The sequence below is a fragment of the Xyrauchen texanus genome, chromosome 16 (genome assembly GCF_025860055.1).
Source record: "Xyrauchen texanus isolate HMW12.3.18 chromosome 16, RBS_HiC_50CHRs, whole genome shotgun sequence".
Classification (NCBI taxonomy): Eukaryota; Metazoa; Chordata; class Actinopteri; order Cypriniformes; family Catostomidae; genus Xyrauchen; species Xyrauchen texanus.
In genome coordinates this window covers 39,537,800-39,563,268 of record NC_068291.1, presented here as the reverse complement: position 1 = coordinate 39,563,268, position 25,469 = coordinate 39,537,800, and the positions used below count along the sequence as shown (strand labels likewise).

Here is a 25,469-nt window from a genome sequence, read left to right as displayed (position 1 = left end):
GAGCACAAAACAGCATCTTACAAATCCTCTGAGATATACTTTATTGAAGTAAAATGCCTTAACAGGCAGAACACAAATGTTATTAACAAAAATCTTGAAAAATCTGAAACACACTTTGGAAAGCAGTCTTTCTGTTGCATTGAAATTGATCTTTTTTTCAGATGATATTCAGTTTGTCAAGATGGAGAAATTCTCTCTTCCCACATACAAATGTTTCCCATAGACACAATACATCACACATGGGAGATAAACACTTAAAAATTTGAGAAGACCTATTTACAAGGGTTTAGCATGGAGTCCCATTTTAGAATGGGAGCAACCATTTCACATAGATATCTGTATATACAAAAGTTAGCATAAAAAGAAAAGGCGTTTTTCCCCATATTAAGATTAAATGCATTTCACGTCACACTCTTGCCATCATCACCCTGTTATGATATATATGATTCTGTGCTATGTACAATGTAAACATCTGGGCTCAGAACAATCTCAAAACAAATACATCACAAAGCCATTGCACCCCATAACATCGCAGGAATTGGTAGCGGTAAAATAAATGGTAAAAGGAATTCATCAACTCATGGCCCTCTTTACACGTTTTCCCATCAACAATGAGTGTGCAGGGAGATAATATAACTGTAATGCTTATCAACATTTAATATTGCAGCCGATGTCAACATCAGTGCAGGAAGATCAGGCTGGGGTGTGTTATAAAAAAAATGAGACATTTGCAGAGGTGTTGAGAGCATAAGTTAGTTGTAAGTAGATTAATGCTTATTCAAAGTAAAATAGTCAAGCAGTACCCAGATAGAACCATTCAATCTTTAAAGGTTAAAGTGCAGACCAACATTAAGGACCTGAGGAGGGTATCCAATAGGGAGTTTGTGACTGGTAGGCAGAATATAAGTGCAGAGATCCAGCAATTTCAAATTAGTTTCAGCAACCTGGTTTTAAGCACTATACATCAAAAAAGCACACCTGCTCTTTGGCAACACACAGGCACAGGAAAAACAGCTCATTCACACAAGTTACTCTCATCAGAAAATAAAACACACACTGCATCCTTCCATTCTGACACACTACGAGCCCACATCATTGTTCCTGCTTTTCTTATAAATTGGCATATTGATGCTATAATAGGCAGGGACCCAGTGGTTGTCGTGGAGTCCCACGTTACAACCAGGTGTGTCTTTATGGGCCCCCCGGCAACACATCCAGTAGCCTGGGCCATAAGGCAATGCCTGGCAGTAGGGCTTATGGTGCCAACGGCAGAGTGAAACATCGCCACGGTCATAGCGCTTCTTGCACTGCTTACAGGGGTCATCTTTGTAGCGTGGATCACTTACCCAACGAGAATCGGCCGGCCGCACGCCGTAACTCTCGATAATAAACTTAAAGTAATGGCAGGTGCACTTAAGGGCAGCCAGGCTTTCGGTAGGCAGCAAGCAGAAGATTTTTAGGATGATGTGGTGGGGCAGGAAAGCCATGTACTGCTGAGGCTCCAGAAGCAGCTGGATCTTGAAGCGAGTTTCGAGAAATTCATGAGACACAAGGCGGCGAAAAGGCACACACTCTCGACCAACCATGCTAGTCTCTCCCTCTGTCTCCTCAATGTTTGGATAATTTTGGTAACCCCCAAGTGCAACCCTGCTGTCCTCTCTGACTGCCACTGAAGTGTCCACAGAAGGGTCACTGTCCTGGACAAGTGGAGAAGGCTCTTGGTTCAGAAGTCTGCTCTCTGAGGAGGGCTGGTTCTGCTCCTTAAGAGTCTGATTAGGAGAATGGACAAAGAACAACATGCCTGGTTGTGGTTCCTCATTGCCTTCACTAGCCTTAGAGCTGACATACTTTGGCGAGGATTGCACGTTTTTTCCCATATCAACAGCTGTGCAAGTTTCCTGTTCTGCCATACAAGAACCTTCATTCTGCTTGATGGTGCAGCAGACAAGACCACACTGTGAGGTCTCCGTATTTGCCAATTCAGGGGTCTTGAATGTGCAACTCAATTTGTCCAAATCACTACCCAGTTCCTGTGGGACACTCTCGACTCTACTGTCCTGTGGCTTTAAGGGCAGTGAATAAGGTTCTGACCCTACCAGAAGCACTCGTCCCACCTTCCTCCTCAAGCTGTTGTTTCGAGAAAGGTCTCCACCTTCCCGAAGGCTCTGTCTGTTCAGGCACTGTGACTCCAACTTGGCCACCATCTCCAGAACCCGCACAGATTCCCCCTCTTTCTCTTGGACCTCTTGTAGTTCTGAAACTTTGGACTGCTGTTCTTCAGGCTGGGGGATGGATACAACTTTTGACAGAGTAATGGTGCTGGTACTACGCAAGGATGGGGGTTTGGAGCTCACCTGCTGATCACTTGCTCTTTGCTCCAAGTATGCCACCATCTCGACAACCGAGAGCAACTTTCCATCCTCCTCTCCCTCTGTTCTTACTGTGTCTGCCATTCCTTGACAAGGGTTGATGTTTTCATTGAGGGCCATGGATACTTTATGTATATCAGGTGTTGGGGGTGGAGATTCCATACTTCTCGGCTTGTCTGGGGTACCAGATCTTCTCCTGCGCTTGGCCACAGACCAGTCACTGACCCAGCAGCCTTTATTTTTCACAGAGACAGTCCGCAACTCTGGGGCAATGCATTCTTTTTCAGGACTGTTGTCAATTTCACTGTCGCAAACACTGCCACACTTCTGAGCTGCAAAAATGGCAATTTTCTCTTTTGTGTTCCCAGGTTTAATGACAGCCCATATGTCCAAAGATCCTTCTCCATCCTCTTCTTGGTAGATCCTTAGAGAGCCTTCATTTTCCAAACCAGTTGAAGACGAGAGCAAAACTAAAGAACTAGTAAATGTTGTGACAGGGGGTGCTTTGCTCTTGCGGGCCCCACATACTCTAGTTGGTGCATTGCTCCCACGGTTGGCATTTTTATTGTTGCTACATTGTAGGGTATTGGTGGAGATGACACTGAGGGGGCACCGGTTGGTTGTGCCGTTGCCAGGTGAGCCCATGAGGCCACACGCCTGGCGAACGCCCCACTCTGTCCTGAGCACTCCCTGCTGGTTGGCATGGAGGCCTGGTGTTCCATCATGCACAGACTCCAGATGTATTTCTTTATCTTGTGGTTTGGGGTATTGTTTGAGGTGCATGGTGGTAAACCTGAGTAAAAGGACAGAAATAGTAAAAAATAACTCCAAAGCATGTCACTGAACTAAAATGTATTTGTCACATTAATATAATATCTTGAATTACAAAATGATTTAAGGTAGCATAAGCAGAATGACTAGGCACATTCTTGAAAGGGGAAAAAAAAAACAAAGTTTGAATATGCACATTCACAAATGAGATGAGTGATACAGCTACAGGAGGGAAAGCTTATCAGTAAACAACAACTTAAATTCCAGTCCATTTCCAACACAAAGTTATGGTATGGCGTTCCAAGACTTGGAATATAGTACAGGAGTTATATGGACCAACTTTCTGCTGATTTTATGATGTTTTTTTGTTGTTGTCATTATTCTCAACAGCATCAATCCCCATTCATTTAACTTGTTTGTAAAAGAGCCCCTGCAACATTTTGCTAAACATCACTTTGAGTTCCGCAAGTAGGAGGAAGCTAACAGTTCTTTGTATTATAAAGAGGCAGCACAAGTATTGCAACAATAATTTTAATTCCGGAGCATGTCAGATGCCAGAATTATGACACTATCTACAAATAGTCAAGAGATGGAAATGGTTAATAAAATCTGTCAGTGCAGCTTCTTAGGAATGTGTTTCGGTCAGGTGAGTGTTTGTTGGACATAGTGTGCAGAATTGCAAAGAACTCTTCAGGCAGTAGTCACAGTGAACACAATGGCTATTGCAGTTCTCTCTGGCCCTTAGGCTGACATAATGGGAGTAGAGCCACCCTGGTCCAGACACAGCTGGGCTCTTACTCAAGCACTCAGATGACAGGGACCTATCTGCCCTACAAACAGCAGTATTTATGTGTCGGCAGCCTAAAGCCTAACAGACACATGAGCATATTAGACATTCTTCCATTATACAGACCAGATAAAGTGGTACAGGGGGTTCTCACGTGACTAAACTTGGGATGGCAGGTATTTCAGTGCGGAGCCATGAGTGGGAGGTGACCGGCTTGCACAAAAATGGGGTAGGTATGCTGCAGCCATTGGCAAAACATGGAAAGTGGCATGTCCATTGACAAGTGTGAATACCATTTGGTGTGTCCTTGGAAAGTTTGCATTGCCCTGAACCTCTCACTCTGGGCCAACATTCTTTAGAGGTAAAAGCAGGAGAGGCAAATCAGTAAGGTCAGAAAGGTTTTTTTTGAGCTGGTGTCTTGGACAAGAAGTGGGACAATATAAAAGGCAAGTCAACAGTGGCTTTGATTGTCCATGGATATGGGTACACTCACACTTCCTGGAACAACCCTACCTTGGACTTCCCCTGCCAAACTTGGGTTTTAGCTAAGCTCAAACTCTTCCTGTTGAAAAGACACACAACTACAGAGTATTCTGATTGAAAATGTCAGCAGTGAAATAAAGCAATTGATTTAGTTGCTAGTTGCTGCATTTCTTTCTTGTTCTATTTTATTAATGAAAAGTTAAACAAAAAAGGTTACACATCCAATTTGACCAATATGCCAATTATTGACTCATGACAGAAAATACCACATAAAGGAGACTGTAGCAATGTACTGATTACAACATAATGTCACTTGAACCTCACAGTTTGCTGAGGAACACATTGCTGGACAGGAATACAATTTCCCTGGAGGCAAGCCAGCTCCTATCTGGTGTTCAAATACAGATTTTTACCCATTGCACAACCTGGCAAAGACATACAGCCCCCTCCCAGCCCTCGCCTTCAATGCACCCAAACAACTCAAAATTTCCTTAAGACTGCGTGCCAAAACACATGCATGAGCCAATGGTAATTTGAGGTCAAAAAAGCACAACAGCATTATGTAAAAAGAAAACAAATACCCAGAAGCGAAAAGCAAAACATGGCAAATAAGTAATGTCAAAGGATGAGGTGAGCTCATACTGAAATCAGCACACTGCATCAGTTAACAGGAGATTTGTTTGCTCCCCCTTCTTGTAAACGCTCATGACTTCCTACATAAGGGGCTTGCCAGAGAATCTGTCCAACTCATGGGGGAAAAAAAACATCACGGATGAGGTCACAATTATGAAGTGTACTTTACTCCAATTATGTTGTAACACTGTATTCTTACTGAAGCAAATACTGAGCATCTAGGTCTGCACACGTCTCCACATGTGTTGCCCCTGCCTATAGCTCAAGCCATGTAGTCATAGCTTAGAAACAGACAAGAAAAAGGAGGGGTAATTATAGGCAAGATGGAAACAGAACCTCAGTTTTTGTGAAGCTAAATGCATACAGAACAACATGGCTATGTCCGGAATACCATATTACCAAGTATGTAATTTTCTGTATGCATAGAATACCCGGATGACCAACTACATTTGCCGAAATGAGCAGTATACATAGAGCTTATTGACAGTGGATAGTGCCTTGCTTTAAAGCTTAAAAAAGGACCCAAAAAGTCTAATAAAATTAGTACATGCAACTTGTGTCATATTCCAAGGCACACGATTTACTGCAGATACAGACCTGATAAAAAGGTACAGGGATTTTGGTGAGACACAATCCGTAATGGAAGTAATATTTCTGTGTAAATTTTGAGGTATGGAAACATCCGTGATGATGTTGAACACATGAAAAAGAGCCCATGTTGTTTTTTTCAGAGTGTAAAATCTGTATTCAATCTAACTAAAACTTAATTGAGTGAATTACCATGGGCAAATTATCCTCAAATTATGCAATGTCATGTATAGACTTGAGTAAAGAAAGTACCTCCAGACTGATGGCAGATTGGAGGCTCGTAACCGTGGATCCCTATAAGGGGTGGGGTTGCAGTAACTAATAGTTTCACATTTCTGAGGCATTAGGCTCCTCCCTCCAGTCTGAGTGATGCTTCCCGACAGAAGGGCTCAGGACTGCAGCGTCACTGCAAAACAAAAACATTCATGGAAAAAAATAAGAACAGTTTAACTTTCCAAATCAATTCAACCCCTTTTGAAACATTGGTGCATAGTATAAACTCTATAGTATAATGTTACTAATTCTTCTTTATAGCATAGTTAAGATTTATTGCAAACAGTTTATTGTTTTGTACAGTTTGGGTGTTCTAATACTAGTAAAAGACACCATTTAAGACATTACAGTATGATATTCTCTATGAGAATATTCTCTTTCCACCACTAGTATTATGGTTACGGTAACATTTTCTAGTGATCATTTTAAACACTTAGTGCAACCGCATCAAATTCTCTGTGCCTCCATATTCATTGAAATTGTACATATAAGCTAGATGTCTTAAAGAGATGCACTACTTTGGGCCTTGCTGCATTGCAACTTGAAAATATACAGTATGCACAGTGTAATTTTAAAATAACTAGGCTATATCATATAATGAGACACAGAAACCTAGATAAGAGACTGGGGAACACTGACAAGTAGAGGTCATTACAACCATAATCATAAATTGGGTCAGAGCACATTTTGTTCAGATTTAATTTTACACTGCATGTACTCATTAATTACTTGGCTTATAAACTCTATCATTAAAAAGCCCATTCATATGTTTCTATGCACTGGTATCAATAAATCCTGTAACAGTTTGTCATGAAATATGAAGGAATATTCCAGGTTCAATATAGGGCTAGGCGATAGGATGATGTTATCGGATATTGACGATGTCTTACAAATCTCCCAATGTCGAATTCGACACTCATTGACAGAAGATGATCGACAATATCGGTAAATGGCTATAAATGATTATATTTTTAAGAACAGGATAAAAGAAAAGCCGTCAATTCCCATGTCAATGCGCAGTTTGTTCAGAGGCATGCAGCGGAAGAGTCTCATGGAGTCTCAACAGATTCACGTAAAGAGTTATTACTCTTACTTCTCTGTTTCAGTTATCTGAAAACAGATTGCAAGAATAGTGTTGTGTTTGAGAATACTGCAAATGACCTAAGACCATCTTAGGAGGTGCTAGAAATTTTGTTTGCTTCATTTTCACGGAGCAGTTCATGCCTAACACACATTGTGAACACAACTCTGCCGGTTCGCTCAAATATTTCTTTCTATTAAAGAAACAACAAACAAACAAAAAAGTGATTAAATCATAAAATAATATACACCACATTTACCTTGAACCTAAAAATTTTTCCATGATCTTTTCTTTACAACATTAACAGTATTAACAAAACATAATACAAACACAAATTTGATATGGACACATAATTGACGGCATTATTTTGGGAACACAAGAACATATATTAGGCTTTCAGCTAATATAAAAACTGCTGTTTTCTATTAGTTTAAGTGCAACCGGTCCTGCTCAACCTACTCAGAGCGGGATTTGAACCGGAGTGTCCGGCATAGCAGGCAAGCATGCCAATGAGGAGGCTAAAGGCTATAGTCTCTAGTATCAGTCGCTAGTGTGCCTCTTGAGGCCATGGGAGTGAGGTTTACACACTGCACAGCTACCTTACCAGCTGGCTACCGTTACATAAGCATAGACTAAGTAAAGTTACAAACTGATTTGGAAGCAGAAATTATGAGGGTTGTGTTGAACTTTCTAGAGGTATTTTTTTTTTAATAATAATACAAAAATAACATATAATAATAATAATTATTATTATTATTATAAAAGTTAATAATAATTAACTTTACACGAATAATTGTCTTTAGTTCTTAATTTTTAGGCTATTAATAATTACCCACCTGTTGTCGTAGACGAATACTTGCGTGATGGCAAATGAGGTCGTTGGAGATGGTAAATGTTTGGAGTTTTGAATTATAGAAGATTATGTTTATCACTTTGTTATTTTAATTGTTTTTTGTTTCATTTAAAGAACAATTAGAATTTAGAAATATCTTTTGTTTTAGTTTTTTTTTTTGTGTTTCAATAAATTAATTGAATTTTTAAAGCAAAATCAACAACGACCCTTGGCAGGGGGGTTGATGACATAATCGGATATTGCGATATTTATGGCGATTATCGCTAAAATAAATACAAAATTAGGATTGTTACACAAAAACAAAACACATGTTGTATCTCTTTGCTGTGATAAGCCTTAATGCTGAAGCTGTTAGTTTAACTGTATTTCCCAGCTGTAGTGTAGTAGTAATTTGAGCGGTCATAGACTGAGTGGTAATTGCGATGACTTCAAAGAAACCGCTTGCTGACTGAATGTCAGTTCAACTTGCTCATGACACACAAAAATGGTCTTTTGTCACAATCTGCTGGCTAAAATATTCAATGTCACAGTGATAAATGAACAGACACATCTAATTCTTTTACACACCTGCACTGCTCTTACACTTTAGTTTAGAACACCACAAACACAAGCGCAGTGATACAAACAGTAAAGCGTCTGAGTACTGCTTTTCTGAGACATCATGACTTTTGGAATGTCCCTTGTCCAATCATATTTGAAAACTGGAATTAACTGTTGTTCATAATATAATATAATCAATATATTGGCTATTCAGGTTCGCTGGGGTTTCAACAACCACCGTGCAATTGCAAAATGGACCAAGACTAAAGTTTACCAAAAAGAAACAGATATTTTAAGTATTTTGAAATATATAGATTTGTATAATTCATTGTGAAGCCCTAAAACACATTTAATCGCCATAATCGTGAGAGCCCTAAAACAGACAATTAATCATCATCGCAAATATTTATTTGACAATCGTCAGCCAAATTTCCTAATCGTGACAGCCCTAGGCCTTAAAAACAAGTAGGCTTACACAAAAATATTCTCTATAACAGGATAGATAGTGTTAAACTGAAGTTGAACTGATAACCTGATAACTGATAACTGATAACTAAAAATACCCTGAAACTTACATCTCTGATCCCAATCTCCACCTTTAAACAAAATCTCGAAAATTACATAAGTTGACTCTTGTTCCTGCTGACAATCATGAACCATATTTATACACACATATTTAAGCACTCTATTCCTTTTCTTTTCCCCTTTGTTGTCTATCTTTTTTAATTTAGTTGCTTGTTTTATGTGTTATGTGTTTGACTATATACAGCTGTACAGTATGTTCTTGTTTATTCCTGTAGCCTCTTGGCCAGGTCATGTTTGTAAATGAGAAGTGGTTCTCAAACAGTTTACCTGGATAAATAAAGGTAAAAAAAAAATAAATAACCGATAGGTATGATTAAAGTTAATATGGTTATTATTTTTTCACCATTGTATTTATTTTTTATTCTTCATAATTTTTTTTGCATAAAATAGCATTTATTGCATCATAATATAGTTTATAAATATTTTACATCGAATTAATTTTTTGCATGTTTGTAATATTAGTTCCTCTTTAGTTCCCCACTTTAATGGGGTGTGATGGAAAAGACGAGAAGAGAATGAAAAAATAAATTGCAACTTATCCTTCCTTTTCAGTTAGTAAAGTTACAGTGAAGCATACTGGAAGTAAATCTGTAAAAGTTTCAAAAGCATAGCTACAAAATGTAAACAATATGAGTGATAACATGTTTTTAGTGACAAAATCCCATGCTAACTTTTTTTGTGTAAAGTTAGATACAATTTTACAACTTATAAAAATTTATTAACCCTATAAAACCTTATAAAATTTTTATTTTTTAACAACTTTACAGCTCAAATAAAACAAAGTTCTAACAGCAATTAGACTAACGCAAGTGCTATAAAATGATAAGCTTCATATTTCTGCCTTTAAACCCTCCAAAAATTGGCCCAATTCACTTTACTGTAAAATCTATAAAAAAAAAATATTTAAGGAGCCAACATTATGCCTCAAATGCCGTCAATTGATCTTAACTTGTATTGAACAAGGAATATTCCTATTAATTATTAATTCTGTACTACAGCTCCAATTATTATATGAAAACACAAAATAGCACATACAGTTTATGTACAGAACTGTAATAAAGCTGAACAGAACATATGGTCCTGAATCTCTAATGCCCATTCTCTCTCCAGGGGCTAGAAAAGCAGCCAAGCGGTATGTTTTTACAGAGATACATCACACATGAAGACCATAAGCCTAGATATGTTTTTGGAACTGTATTCGTGCGTCCCATCCATAAGCCCTCACCGAAACACAGACTAATAAATGGACACTGGCTGAGCTCACCAGTAAAGACAAGATTATGTGGTCTGAATGGAGGGACCAAATAAAAGTAGAGATAAAATTTCCTCTTTGCACTGCCCATCCAGACTCATTCTATCCATGCAATCCAAGTTCTAGCATGTTCATGCAGCTCACGGGGCAGAGCCACAATCAAGAAACCTCCAAAAACAAAGCTAGAAACCTGCGGAGAGGCAAGAATTACCCAATAATCCAACATTTTGTTGTTACTTCAGACCAGGTCTCCGTTTCCACTCCCTTTCAAATAAGTGTCATGTGACCGTGACTTTTAGTTTTACTCACATGCATCCAACATATACTGCACAACAAGTCATTCCATTGTGAATTCCTTTGAGTTGACATTTGCGCAGGGTTCCATTACAGAAGCTAGTGTGTACATAGTCCTCATCCTAGTACAGCACGTGGGGTTTATTGGTCTCACTGACACCCTCCAGAATTTCACCTAAGAAGCTGTGATTGGCCGAGACCGGAGGGGCTCTGCTTACAAGCACGTGTGTGCCTGCCGGAGCAAATAAATGCAGGTCTGATAAGGAGCCAATGGGCTATTCAAGATCCCTGCATGCCTAAAAATGGCAAAAATAATCAATACTTTTGGCCCACCACTGAAGGAAGGGGAAGGAGCCCAGAATTCACACAGGAGTTGACGCCTCCATATTCACCAATCACCAGCACATGTTTTTGTACACACAAAGCGAAAACTTTACATCGCATGATGCAAGAGAAAAAACAGATTTGAAATGAATGGTCACAACAAATCTCCACATAAACATCCACATAAACAATACAGTTACTAACATCAACAAACGGCATTGTAAAAATAATCACAGTTTTCAAACACCTTCAGAACACCCCGTTTTTGAGCAGTCACAGCGTTACACTTTTAGGTTAAATCAATGTACAAATGGTCACTAAATAGTTAATTGTGGATGTTAAGCTGGGATATGAGAAAGAACACACATCAGCTTTAAAAGACTGAAAACTTTTCACATCACACTTCCTATCCCTGAACTTGCTCAAGCTTTTCCAAAAACAATGGCACCCATTCAAAAAGAGAGGTGGGGAGGCAGCTAAGCTTACACAATGCCGTTTCCAGACAATCTAAAACAGACCAGCTGCTACAATAGCTTTCATAGAACTTTCCAGATCTCAGAACTTGTAAAAAAAAACAAGATCATATTATCGATAATGCAATATCATTGAAAACTATTTCGATTAGTTGGATGTATACCACGAGCACAGAGAAGCTCTGTCAGTGATGTCACTTCACAGCTCGGTGGAAAATGTGTTGCATGATGAAACTCATTTGAAAAACAACGGAGACAAGCTGAAGCGGGAAAAACTTGTCCAGCACACGAGAGCACTTTATAAACACTTCACAGAAGATCATAACAAGCCTAAAGTTTGGAGTGGTTGCTGCATCAGGTTAGAGCTGGGCGATTAATCAAATGTTATTTTCAAATTACGATTTCGCTTGAAAACAAGATAATCGAGATAAAATAATTATTGTGCCGCATTCCATTTCGCAATGAAACACCCCCCACTTTATATCTTTAAAGCATCCTTTATGAAAGTTAAAATAATAAGGAAGCGGGTTATGAAAATAAACACAGAAACTGACATTTCTCTTTGCGGACAGCGTCGTGTCTATGAGTTGTGTGAAGTGACCGGGGAAGAGATTGAATCTTCTCTCGGCTGATGCACACTCTGGCGCGGGGGCGCTTGTCACTCATGCGCGCTTGCTGCAGCTATATAATAACGTGATGGCTCGCAATGTAGTGAGTCATAATAGGTCACGTTCACTGTGCACATCTTATCATGAAGAACACACATATTGTATAATGTACAATAATGCTGAGGTTCCTGATATACGTTCGTCCTGATAATGCCAAATATAATGTCTGATTCCAAAAGTAAATCTATACCATGGCAAACATAAAAAAAGTAGTTTTTTAATCGTATTTTTATAAAACAGGAAATAAATGTATTTTTTTCCGATTAATCGAATAAATTATTGAAGATTAATCGGTTATCAAAATAATCGTTAGTTTTCACAAACATACACACGTTTTACTAACAAATCTGGGGTTAAAATGCATTTGTGAATGCGGAGGAAAGATTTCGGGATGATCCATTTTACGAAGGTTTCAAGAATGAGGCCCAATAACTAAATAATAGGCATTAAGCGACCAACAGTACCAACATTGTTGTTTCAAATTCATTAAAGTGCATGTTTAATCCAGTGAGTGGTACCTGATCATCATCTCAGATTTTTTTTTTTGCATGTTTACTTCAATTTTACAAAGTACATTTGGCTGGCCAAGCAATAAGTCAAGGAATAGATTAAAATACACAGTGGATTTTATTAGGCTAGTTCCTGTTCATCACACCAGAAATTTGAGAATTTTCACTGTGGGACACTTTATTCCACACAGTATAGCCCATTGTGCACATTTTGGCAAAAGTTAATATCCGGGCATTCTATAAAATACCCATACTAAGCACAGTATTCTATATAATGCAGAAATGATAAGAGCAGTATGGTAGTACACTATTCTGAGCATTGCAAATGTCTCGAAAATTACAAAAAGATGTCAAAGCTGTATAAAATGACTGATGAAAAAAATAACAAAGACTTAAATTTGAAGAAAAAAAAAAAAACTGGTGTTATGTTGTTCTAAATTCTAGCCCTCACAAGAACATTGCAGCACACTATAGAAGTTCACATCCTCCATGTTTTTCAGAACAACTTCCCTTCTTTAGAAACATTTAAGCAACTCTGTGGTTTTCTATTTCAAATCCAGCAAAAGGAGTCAGAGCATTTTTCAATGCATTTGGCATATGAACAGAATATGCTCTTATATTTGATTTGAGTCTCTTTCAAATCAAAGGACTTGGGAGTTCCCCCATCAGTGAGATGTAGATGGGTTGTGCAGCTATTGTGCAATAATTTGCCCTCTTAAGTTGCCTTTCTGCACCTTCCTGGGTCACACGCAAGCTTGTAATTATCTTTGCCTTTTCTCCACACCAGTGTTTCCCAACATTTTTCTGCCATGGCACACTTTTTATAATTAAACAAATCCCATGGCACACCTCTATCCCACTGTCCCACATAACCATCGTTGATAGTTTTCCTTTTCAAGATCTTCAATTTTTTGTTCATTTTAGTTGCGCGTTTACTCGTAATGTTTGAATTAATTCTTGCGATGCCACAGCAAATAATGTTTTATTTATCTATTTATTTACATGACTCCAGAGTCAGACTAACATTTAAGAGTGGTAGCACAGGTGTTAAATTCTAAAAATGGTTACACAAGCACTTGAGTGTGTTGGTCCAACTTAAAGTAAATGTGTTTTCTTTCACTGTTTCTTTCTTTTTATCAGGATCTTGATTATTAAAATACAGTCATCTGAAGGAAAAAAAAAGCCTTTTTCTACAATCAGATGGCATTAGAAAAATGTTTACACAGAAGTAAAGTTCCATTGCATCCATAGTTTTAACTGTGGCATTTGCAATAAGATCATAGTAACCAAAAGTAAAAGAAAAAAAACATGATTATCAGGAACCATAAAACAAATTACATTTTTATTTTTGCATGGCATTTCTCGTTTACCATCAAGTTCATGGTAAATATTTTTTTTTAAATATCTGTGATGTGTGGATTGAAACCTTTTTCTGTCTGTCAATTTCTTTGTTCATTGTGCAGATATCTGTGCAGAATATTGAGGCCGTTTAATAGAATTTTAACCTGATTTAATCATCAACACATTATGGGCTTTCATAGAGGTTTTAAACAAATAATCAAAGCTGAATTCATGACCCAGCCCATGATTCTCGCAGCTCTGTTTATGATGATCTGCGTTGTTGAGTGCTCGAGACCGGTCCATGTGTAAATGCACGTCTCTGCACTGATCTGTCCATTGAGCGGCGCTGAATGATCCAGGTAAAACTGTTTCCTTTTGCATTTGGAACGTTTGCCTTTGATATTTCTCATACGGAACAAAAAACAACAGACCACAATCAGAGTCAGCAAACTTTGTAGTCGCACCAATGCGACCTCTTGCAAAGTTTAATCGCACTGTTAGGAGAAATGGTTGAATAATTAGTCTCAGTCCGGGCCCGGATTTATTTTGTGGAATCTTATCACTGAACGCATTCACGTGAAAAGATAGGCCCCTAGTGGTGCTCAAGCACCTGCCCTCTTTCATTAGATAAGTGCCCTTTTTTGCAATTAATTTCTTATCTTTTTATTTATATTTTAGTTTTTATTTAAATTTGGTCCTTGGCATCAATTTTCAATTAAACGTGTGCCCGACATCTGCATTTATGTTGAAATTCTGCAAGACCACATGAGACCCTGCCCCTCCCCCTCTTTGAAATTATTTGTCACAGACTCCACACAACATCAAAGTCTACCTGACCAGCCTTCATTTGTGACAGCCAGGAAAGGATAATGCTTGCCCTAAACATCGACATTGTTTGCCACTGCTGTGAAATTAAACCACTATAAAAAAATCTCCATAAAGCCAGCAGATCTTAGCCAATAGCCCTTCATTAAGCTTAACAACAAGCAAGCTAAATGGGCGTTGGTGTTGTCCAGTGTCGGAAATGCCCACAAAATTAAATTTTTCAATTGATCCTGTTTAAGTTGTATTTTTATATTGATAACATAAAATAGTCAATCCTCTGTGTCACCGGAGGCGCCGGAGTGATCACCTGACTTTTTCCCTGATAACAGCAGAAAGAAATACTCTGTAATTTTTCGTCATACATATAAGAGTAAGATATCATTCGAAACTATAAAGGGTTTACACTCACAAAAACAGCAAAATGTTGTGGTTTTGTAAAATAAAGAAATCATACAGGATGCGCTTTCTGCCGTCTCGGTCTCCGTGAACTTCTGTCTGGAGCGCGTCACGAAAATAAACCAAAACTCAGCGTATACTTTCCTCGCAGACATGAGATATATGTCTATAGAAAGCTTGAATTGTCTACTTTTAAATAAACCAAAACAAATATTCTTTGATTGTGTAATCTGTATGAAACCAACAAGAGATATACAGTCTTTCCTGTTTGAGCTCATTCTCATTTTTGAAAGATGACACGCTGTGAATTTACTACAGAAGAGGGTGATCCGATACGGTCTAACACAAAAAGTATATCACAAAAGTTACTTTTGTGAGTGAAAACTGTAGTCTACAAAATCTATTATGTGTTTCATGGCCTTATTTCTGTGACTTAAAAATTGCTAACCACGCATAATCTTGATTTTCTCAAAAATGCTAACATTACAACACAGCTGAGAAATTGTAGCAGTTTAATTAATTAATTTAGTTAATTATTCATGCTTTACATGATGACTACAATCATGTCAACTGTATCTGGACAAAATTTTCTTTGATTTGTTATCTCAAAACAAGTTATGGCATTTGGAAGCAAGGTAGCCTTTATCAGAAGTCCAAAAAAACTCTCCAAAAAAGTGATCTGAGTGATCTTTTACTGAACCTAAGAACTACTTACATTTGTAAATGTCACAATAAACCAGAAACATAATTACATAGAATAAGTAACAAGTACTAAGATCCAGCACTGTTTCAGTTGTGAATATGGTAAATTAGGGATGTCCCGATCCGATACCTAGATCGGTATCGCATCGATACTGACGTTTTTAGACGGATCGGGTATCGGTCCGGCAAGCCCGACCCAAATCCGATACTCTGTGTTAGTCATGTTCGTTACTGTCAAGCTTAAAAAATGACATAAAAGAACTGTTAAAACACCATTAAAGCGGTTCATATGACTAGTGCATTTTATTCAAAGCCACTTGAAGCCACGCGATAGCTCTGTGAATTGCAATAGGCTGTGTTTAATAAGTAAACATATATGTTCTTGCACGCGCAGCTTTAGCCCGTTAGTGAATGGTGCTTTTACACACACGCGCACGGCTATTTATAGCCTTCACCCGTGCACAATATTTGTGCGCTACAAACGAACATCTCAGATATAGATGCTCAGCAGTTCGGTTCACTTATAATATGGACTTAGAAAGGCACTGGAGGTGCATTTAACCAGAATTTAATTAAGAAGCGAATTAAACTATGAATAAAAAGGGTGAGGGTTTAAAAGTTAAAGCTGTCACGGGAGACTCACGGAGAGGCAGAGATATGAACTCAGTAGCAGGGTTTATTGAGCAGAGGATTGAAACAGTGATGTAAATATTGTGAGTAAATTCAGTTAAGCAGAGTGGCAAACAGCAGGTAAGTAATATCCAGACAGTGTATAGATATGATGAAAGAGATAACTCAAAACAATTTTATGATACATGCAGGCAATAATGAAGACACATGATTGACATAGTAGAAAGTTCTGGAGTCTCAGAAATACTATCGATGAGAACAGGCACAGAGTGAGAAAGTGAGAAAGTGAGTGTGTGTTGTGTGTGTGTGTGTGTGTGTGTGTGTGTGTGTGTGTGTGTGTGTGTGTGTGTGTGTGTGTGTGTGTGTGTGTGTGTGTGAGCGTGCGAGAAAGCGGGGTATTTATTTATGCAGTCATTGATTAGCCACTAATGATATGCAGGTGCGTGTAATCAGAACTCACTGAGTGCCAGTATGCTAGTTAATAATAAAGTGTTTCTTAAGCTATACATTTATATTGAAATAATGTGTAGTTAACACATTAACTCTTTACATAGCCTATTAAAGAGTACACCCAATTATTTCCACACAATACTGTAAAGATATTATAAACTGATTATGTTAAAAAACAACACTGTATCGGATCGGGATCGGTATCGGCCAATACTGAGATTTCCGATATCGGAATCGGATCGGAAGTGGAAAAAGTGGTATCGGGACATCCCTATGGTAAATCAAGACTTGTCAATCTAAGTGATCAGTCCAATCTGAGCTGCAAAACAGTGGCCGATTGGTCTCTACACATCGTCCCTTCCCACCATACCTGAGATCAGAGATGATCTTATTATTGGTTTAAGAGGTTTATCAAGTTTGCTGTTTCTTAACTATAAATGAACTCATTAGCTGATATGTTGTATTTAATTAATTTAATGTTGAACAAGTTAGCTATATTTTTATTAAATAAGCTATAAATTGATAATTATAATTTTCTTCAATCATCTAATTATTAGAACACCTAAAATATGTTGCTTGTAAGCGTTTGCTTCAGCCAGTGAAAGGCATGGCACAAGTGTATGTGTGCACATGATCAGGATGGTACCTGATCCTGCCTCATTTTGAGCCAGGAAAAACCCTGCAAAGGCTATACAATTGTCCTTTTTTAACCATTCTCAGTTGACCTCTCATATCAACAAGGCAATTCCATCTGCAGAACTGCCACTCACTGGATGATTTTTGGCACAATTTTTAATAAACCCTAGAGACTGTTGTGTGTGAAAATTTAAGAATATCAATAGTTATAAAAATATTCAAACCAGCCCTTCTGGTACCAACAATCATACCACGGTTGAAATCACTGAGATCACAAGTGAGATTTTATGCGTTATAGCTTTATTAAAGTTAAAATAATATGGAAGCAGATCATGTAAATAACTGCAAACTCCAAAACTTGCAGTGAATATCTTTACCGAATTAAACTTGATAAAAAAAATTGTTTTCCCTTTAATTCAGTAAATGTCATTTAGAGGTATTTTTAAAATATGATTTTGTCCTCTTTATTGTAAGCAAGCACATTTAATCCAAACTTTTATGTCGGGGCACAAGCTGAATAATTGGTTAAGAGCTAAAGATTAAACATTGCAATAATTGCAGAGTAATCGTTAGATTAATCGATTATCAAAATAATCGTTAGTTGCAGCCCTAGTATGTAAACATGCGCTAGATGGAAGTCTTCAACTGTTTTGTGGTATCAAGCAGATTCATCGATTTTTAGATGCCTTGATAGTTTAAAAATGTGTCTTGAGACAGTGTTTGCATTTGGTATTACCAAAGGCCTTATCTTATGGCGTAAGAACCAACCAGAGTTTACCACTCTGATTGAACTCCTTTAAAAGAGGTCCACAGTAGTTCAATAAGCTAACAGTACAGACAAATCAATTTGCCTCAAAGTCCCTAATGAAGGTATCCTTTAACCAAAAGCCAGGAGCTATTCTCAAAAAGCACCTGTAGAATCTGAGGGCCTCTGATTAACCAACAACCCCGGGTCTAAAGTCCATATCTCTACAGAAGTTCACACCCACTCTTTAATTGCTTCTCAGGCACTTTTAAGGACCGTCCTGCTTCATTGCTTGTTGTGTGAGAGGTGTGCATATCTGTGCACACTCTGTTGCCAAATACATAGCTGCAAATTTGACACCATACTAGGAATAGTTAGGTCAGGTCAACAAGCATCTCAACAGCCCACCCCCACCCAACTGAAGAGCCCTTGACAAAAAACATAAAGGGGCCATCCCAATATACATGGTCCACGGCATGGCCTTAAACACAACCAGGCATGTTTAAACCCTCTTTCCCAGCTGAAACTTGACACTTTGAACAAACCTTGTATTGTTTTGCTATCCAGGGCAAATTCTTTGCCGTTATATTGGTCTTCAACCGTCTCGCCCATTCAATTGCCCAGTGTCATAAAGTCTGTACTGAGCTGTTATGTGAAAATCCCCACCACAGTGTTTCACCACATCTTAAACTCTGTATTGTGTTTAATAGAATTTTATGGAAATGACTGTGATGATTTATTTTATATTTTTTTACTTTTTGAAATAAAATGGCAAAATCCTTTGTCTCACGAAAGCTCATTTCATAACTAAAATTTTATATTTCCTTAATACACACAATTAAATAATATTTTCAAACATTTGGCATAATTTGGCAAATTAACCAAATTAGATTGGAATGATGCTCAATAAATACATTCTGCGCACAAGTGAAATATACCTTAATTTTTCTATTTTCTTCAAACATCACGTATTTCATATCAAGCCTGCTCTTCACTGACACTTTTGTCTGGGTTAACAAGTATACAAACATTTGAAAAGACATTATTAGGGGGCAAAATAGTTTGGGGTGGTGGAAATAACACACAAATAAATAATTTTCACAAAATAAATCTTGAAATGGTTTAATATTTATTTTACTATTTGTTAAGATTATCATAGGTTTACACATGTAATAATTTGTATGTAATAATAGATTTTCATTGTTTAATATGAAAAGTCTGCGTCAACGCTAAAACAATAAAATCTAAATATACTTAGTAAAACTGCCTGCAAAGAGCCCTTCTCTGAGGTGTGTGTCTGAAAGTTTAGCATTAACAAAACTCATGTCGATCTTGTGCATTGGTGCTTGAAAACACACTACACCAAAAACAAAAAATCTTCCGGTCAGAAAGAGATGGGAAAATTGAATGGATCAAGTCTGCATTAATTGTAGAAAACAAAGGCTCTACATTTCATGTGCTCCTCGAATAATGCGGAGTGTGGCAAGCGCACTACAAAACCATGCCACACATATACTTTAAATAATTTAAATCTTATAATATACAATAAAACCCATATATAGATTCCAAATGGGGACAGAGGCAATCAGAACCACATACGGCAGACAAGCCTATGAACAAGACAAAAGCTTGTCACAACCTGCAGAATAATTCTTTCCTACCAGAGTTTGTATAAAAGCTCCCAGTGGTTTGTAGTGTGAGGTAATAAAGTGCCTTCAGCCCTGCCACATGACTCAAGGCAGAGTGTCCTAACAGGTTTTCATCTTAATCTGTGCAAGCAGTCCAGTTGTCAGACTTCCCTAGCAAGAACCAAGGGGGCTGATTCCACTTAAACAGGTGGTCTGGCTGTACTGTTCATTTTAAGGGTTCATTTCAAGGGTTCATTTCAACTCTTAAAACTCTAACATTTTCAATCCAAAAGATAAGGCTGAGAGAACAGCACTATCAAAGGAGTGTTTCCACAATTCTGCTTGTTTCAACATGACAACGAGGGATGGGCACGAGTACTCGGACATGGCAGCAAAGATCGATCATGAAAACGATGATCGATAGTGATCTCGCATGATGTGGCTTTTCACTTAATTCGAAATCCAGTGACAATTACCTGACAACTAAACACACAAAGAAAGGAGGAGCTTATATTTAAGTTGTGGTTTTGAGGGATACAATGATTATCAGAAACGTCTCATAGCAACAAAACTGATACAAATCTGCAATGCTATCGTTACGATAATCAAAAGAGAGTGTAATTAATCGTGTTTTAACACCTGTCTCTGCAAAACATTTGCTAAACATGTTTTATTATCATTTCATGTAAGAATTTTGACACATTAATGGATATTATTTAATAAAAATAAATGTTCGTCACTGACTGTAAACCTCTCTGCCCTGCGTGACGTAACACGCACCTGAATCTCGGCGAAATGGGAGTTGAACATTTCTGCACAAGTTTCCAAGTTAGATGTCCAATATAAAGTGTAATTCCGTTGCACTTTCCCTAGTTAAAAGGTGGAAATTCAGATTCTCAAAGTTGAATGGAATGCTTCATGAATCACAGCAAAAACCATACAGACCATCACGGCTTTCCTCACACGAGCGAACATTTGGACGGACACACACACACACATTCACTCACCAGGCACGTGTGGCGGTGGACTCAACGTGCTGAAGCAATGCATATAAAGCAGTCGAGTGTTTCAAACAGCTAGACAGAGCGCAGCTAAATGGAACAAAATGCAGCGTCTTCAAACTGAACTTCAATTTAACACGCATACTAAAAACGCAATGGTTATGGTGTCTCCTGTTATTTGAAAATATGCGGTTCAGACAGTCACTAAAAAAACTGGGGCATGCTTACTAAGATTACTACGGTAACCTGAAGGAAGAACAGACAGATGTGCATTGGGCACATTCAGAGTTGGACAGCGAATCTTCACATAATGACAAAATATGATGCATTATAATTTGAAACTTTTGTACATTTTGTAACTTATTATTTTACAAAAGCCTATAATAATGAATAGACGATACACTGGAAAAACAAGGCACAATGCAGCAGCCATAGACGTTTGCCAGACATATTATTATATATATACACACACACACACACACCCACACACAGTTATGAACATGTAATTGCCCCTCGAGTACTCGCCAAGTGCTCGAGTAATTAGTCCGAGTCCTCAAGTAGACAAAATGACCAAAATGCCCAACCCTAATGACAACTTTTGCTTAAAATAAGTAGTTCACCTAAAATTTTTTATCTTGTATGCAAATACGTATAAAAAATGCACCAGATGTATCCATATGATTTGTGCTCTTTATTGCAACTCTTCAGAAGCCAAGCATTAGATGTGTGATAAGACAGATATTAAAGTATTTTCCTTTTGTACCAGCTATCGTTTATTAAAATGTTTGTGAAGATGCATCACAGCTGGTTCTCTCATGTCTCATATTGTATTACAATACCGCAAGTTTGAATTTCTGAAATTGTGAATGAGAGATGGCAGAGATGTCGGAGGTCAATATTTTCAGAGAAAAACTAATTCTTTTGGTCTGTTTCACACACAAAGCTAACGTATGGCTTCAAAAGACTCTGAAGAGAACACAAGTCATACGGACTATTTAATTACAGTATTTTTATGGTGCTTTTTTTTGGGAGCCTGTCAGCACAGGGTCACTGTATGCTTGTGTTGATTGGAAAACAGCATTTTTTTTCAAATTGACATTTTTGTGAATTGTCACTTCAAAACTTAAAACGCCTGTCAAATAAACAAACCTCTTTGTTGATCGAACACCCCATCTACACCAGACACGAGCGGCGCGGCATGATGCGACAACAGAATACTCCCATTTTAATCAACGATGCCATTTACACTGGATGCGCCTGTCGCTTTACGCCGACCAAGAACGGATACCCCTATTTGCTAGCACTACTCCTGCAAACAAAACAAATAAATGGTTTAGAACATTCAATTTGACACGTCCAGTGAATACAGCCTCAAAGTGTTGGGATGCGACATCACTTGCGTCCAGTGTAGACAGAGTGTATGAGTATATTTTGCATTTCTGTGGTAAAACTAAAATAACAGTAAAAACACTCAAAGATTATTTGCATGTCATCACTGTACAATAATGGTATGCCACTGCATCAAAGTATCCGCCAAAATCACTTACTGGTTAGGTTGGTGTTGGACCCATTCTGGTTATTGTATTACTTTACAACTTTAAAGAGTTTATTCTGAATTTCTCTCAGGTTGTTCACAAAGATATGTGATTTAAAGTAATATTGCGGTATCAATAAAAGTTAACCTCAATCGGCAGGATTTGTGGCATAATGTTCATTACCACTAAAATATATTTTGACGCCCCACATTTTCTTGAAAAAGGGAAAGAAACTAGGTTACAATGAGGCATTCGCAATAGAAGCAAATGGGGCCAATCCTTAAATGTTGAAGTACAAACTGTTTCAAAACTAAAGCCACAAGACATAAACAATATGTGTGTTAATGTGATTTTTTGTTTGATAATATAGCTTTTTTTTTTTATCTCCTTTTCTCCTAATATGGAATTTCCACTACTTAGTAGGTCCTCGTGGTGGCGTGTTTACTCACCTCAATCCGGGTGGCGGAGGACAAATCTCAGTTGCCTCCGGACCGTCAGTCCGTGCATCTTATCACGTGGCTCACTGTGCATGACACCGCGGAGACATCCAGCACGTGGAGGCTCATGCTACTCTCCGCGATCCACTCACAACTTACCACGTGCCCCATTGAGAGCGAGAACCCCTAATCATGACCACAAGGAGGTTACCCCATGTGACTCTACCCTCCCTAGCAACTGGGCCAATTTGGTTGCTTAGGAAACCTGGCTGGAGTCACTCAGCACACCCTGGATTCAAACTCATGACTCCAGGGGTGATAGTCAACATCAACCCTCGCTGAGCTACCCAGGCCCCCTTTAAAATTGATTATTAACATTTTCTGTTTTAAGTAATACAATTTTACAACATTGTTGCTATGACAATGTTGTAAGGCAGTAAACCCTAAAACGACCATTAAAATTGTGAGTTAAAAAACTTGACAGCACAAATAACACTACGTTGTCACGTTTTAACAGAAGAATTAATGCAAGTGCTTATTATAAGTTTCGCATTATTGCCTTAAATCACTCAAAAAATTGGCCCCATTCACTTCCATTGTAATTGCCTCACTCTAACCTCAATTTTAGCTTTTTTAAGAGAAGGAGAGGCAAGTCAAAATATTGTGGTTATTAACATTATGCCACAAATGCTGTCGATTGAGCTTAACATGTATTGAACTCAGAATATTCCTTTTACACCTTGGAACGGTCTACAGAGTGTCTACATGCCCCAGCTAAATTAAATGACTTAAAAAGTGATTCTGCAAATGGAATAAATCTGAATAAACTCAGCTAGTCAGAAAACAAAAGGAAAGTAAAAAATAACTGGCTTAAGAGCTGAAACTGCAAAAGAGACCTCAGTACCACCACAGCATCATCTGACAATTAACCGTGAGGAAGTTTATCATGTCTATAAAGGGATGTATGGCCTGGTTTTGACATGCCACATAACAGCAGACAGTTGACCGGCGAAAGATAAAAGCCACTCATTGCACTCCTGATCTGCAATTACCAAAACTGCACAGCTTCAATGCTCATTTGACCTCCCCCATTACAGCAAAACAAGGTCTTTGGATCAGCCCGCTGTTGGTAACAACTGACCTGTTAAATACAAGCCAGACTTCAGCTCAAAATCTGGCTACAAGCTTGTCTTCAAGAAAGTAAACTTGCACAAACTTGTTCCACACACATCTTCATAACCTATTTTTAAAAAAATGTTTCACTTTAAATTATATTCCACACATAATATAATATATAATTTTGCATTTGGCCAGACTGAGGTGCTTGGATCATTGCCTCACAGAGGGGCAAAGTTCAAATGTCTAATCAAGTAGTTAAACATTTATATTTTCTTTGCTTGTAAAGTTTTGAATTCACCTAATCCTTTACAAGTGTCCCATGTTCTACCAGGTTGTATAGTACACATGCAAATGGACAGCAAGGCGTTTGTTTGCTTGCTTGCTTGTTAGAGCTTTTGAGGTTAAATAACTATGACAGCAGAGAAGTTCGGTCACAAAGCTAGATATAGATATCCTCACTGGATCTATGATTGCCTAATTCAGTATGCTTGACCAAAGTCCCATTTATATCACACATATGAAAGACTTTAAATGTCAATAAGACTATTTAAATGTGACTCAATTAAACTTCAAATTATAAACCACCTTAAAACAAGAACTCTTTAACTCTGTACATCTAAATTAGCATTAAACTCTCCAGTGTAAGATGCACTTAAAAAAAAAGCAAAGCTGAAACTTAATTTAAATGAAAACACACACACACACACACACACACACACAGAGAGAGAGAGAGAGAGAGAGACAGACAGACAGACAGACAGAGAGAGAGAGAGAGAAAACAAGCCCTTGCACAAGTCGACACAAGTTATTTATCGGTGACCAGAAGTACAACATGTGTCATATCAACTCACTAACACCCTTACAATAAGATGGCATTGCAAAATATATAGAATATACTTGGAAACTATCAGAAAACACACATTTCCACCAGTAATAAATGTGACATTGCTGCGTCCATCCTCATTAGCACTGAAGCTAACTGACAGAAACGCCATCACACACACATCTGCATTTTATAAGAGCAAATAATGCGAGTTCATGCAATTATATTGACATAAATCGACATGTATATCAATAAATAATCTAAAAATAAGTAATATGGACTTAAGTCTATATTCAATATTTGTGTCCTGATTTATGGGTTGTTTAAATGCTAGTTCCGCACAGCATATGCAAAAAAAAAAAAACAAAACAACAACAACAGGAAAAACATAGGATAACTAATATATTTTTACCATTTGAAATGCAAAATATAGTCATTAAAACGCCGTAAAGGACAGCGAAATTGATATTTATGACTGACACGAAGAAGTAACAAACCAAACATGAGGAAATAGCAGATTCAAAACTGACCTGGGCAAAATAAAATTGAAGAAAGGTCGAGTAAATTCACTTGCTGAGGGCGTAACTCTTCAACAAGTTGTTCTTCTGTCTTTACTCTGGTGAATTAATCTCATGTTGTCATTATTTTTTAAGTCTTGCGTCTTTCAGGACACAACGCTTCTTGCTTGAGTGTGTTCAGCTCTAATCACGTGAGCGCG

At 37.9% G+C, this 25,469-nt stretch overlaps 1 protein-coding gene across 3 annotated transcripts; it reads right to left on the bottom strand.

The window, feature by feature from the left end:
* Window positions 1–14: 14 nt before the first annotated feature.
* Window positions 15–25,469, bottom strand: LOC127657128 (F-box only protein 34-like). Of its 3 annotated transcripts, XM_052145788.1 has the most exons (4): window positions 25,282–25,469; window positions 21,987–22,146; window positions 5,884–6,037; window positions 15–3,162 (listed from the first exon to the last, which is right to left on the bottom strand). In XM_052145788.1, the coding sequence occupies exons 3-4, from the start codon at window positions 5,973–5,975 to the stop codon at window positions 1,080–1,082; spliced, it is 2,175 nt and encodes a 724-aa protein (XP_052001748.1). In that variant the 5' UTR covers window positions 5,976–6,037; window positions 21,987–22,146; window positions 25,282–25,469; the 3' UTR covers window positions 15–1,079. The 3 variants fall into 3 exon arrangements, with proteins under 3 accessions (XP_052001748.1, XP_052001747.1, XP_052001749.1); XM_052145787.1 differs by lacking the exon at window positions 21,987–22,146; XM_052145789.1 differs by lacking the exons at window positions 21,987–22,146; window positions 25,282–25,469 and adding an exon at window positions 10,525–10,635.

What these genes read in the sequence shown, in the direction of transcription:
- LOC127657128 (XM_052145788.1), bottom strand. Translation starts at nt 5,975, where the DNA reads ATGCCTCAGAAATGTGAAACTATTAGTTACTGCAACCCCACCCCTTAT. An exon ending in AATCTGCCATCAGTCTGGAG is followed by an intron (nt 3,163 to 5,883) that starts GTACTTTCTTTA and finishes CCTTTTACTCAG; the next exon opens with GTTTACCACCATGCACCTCA.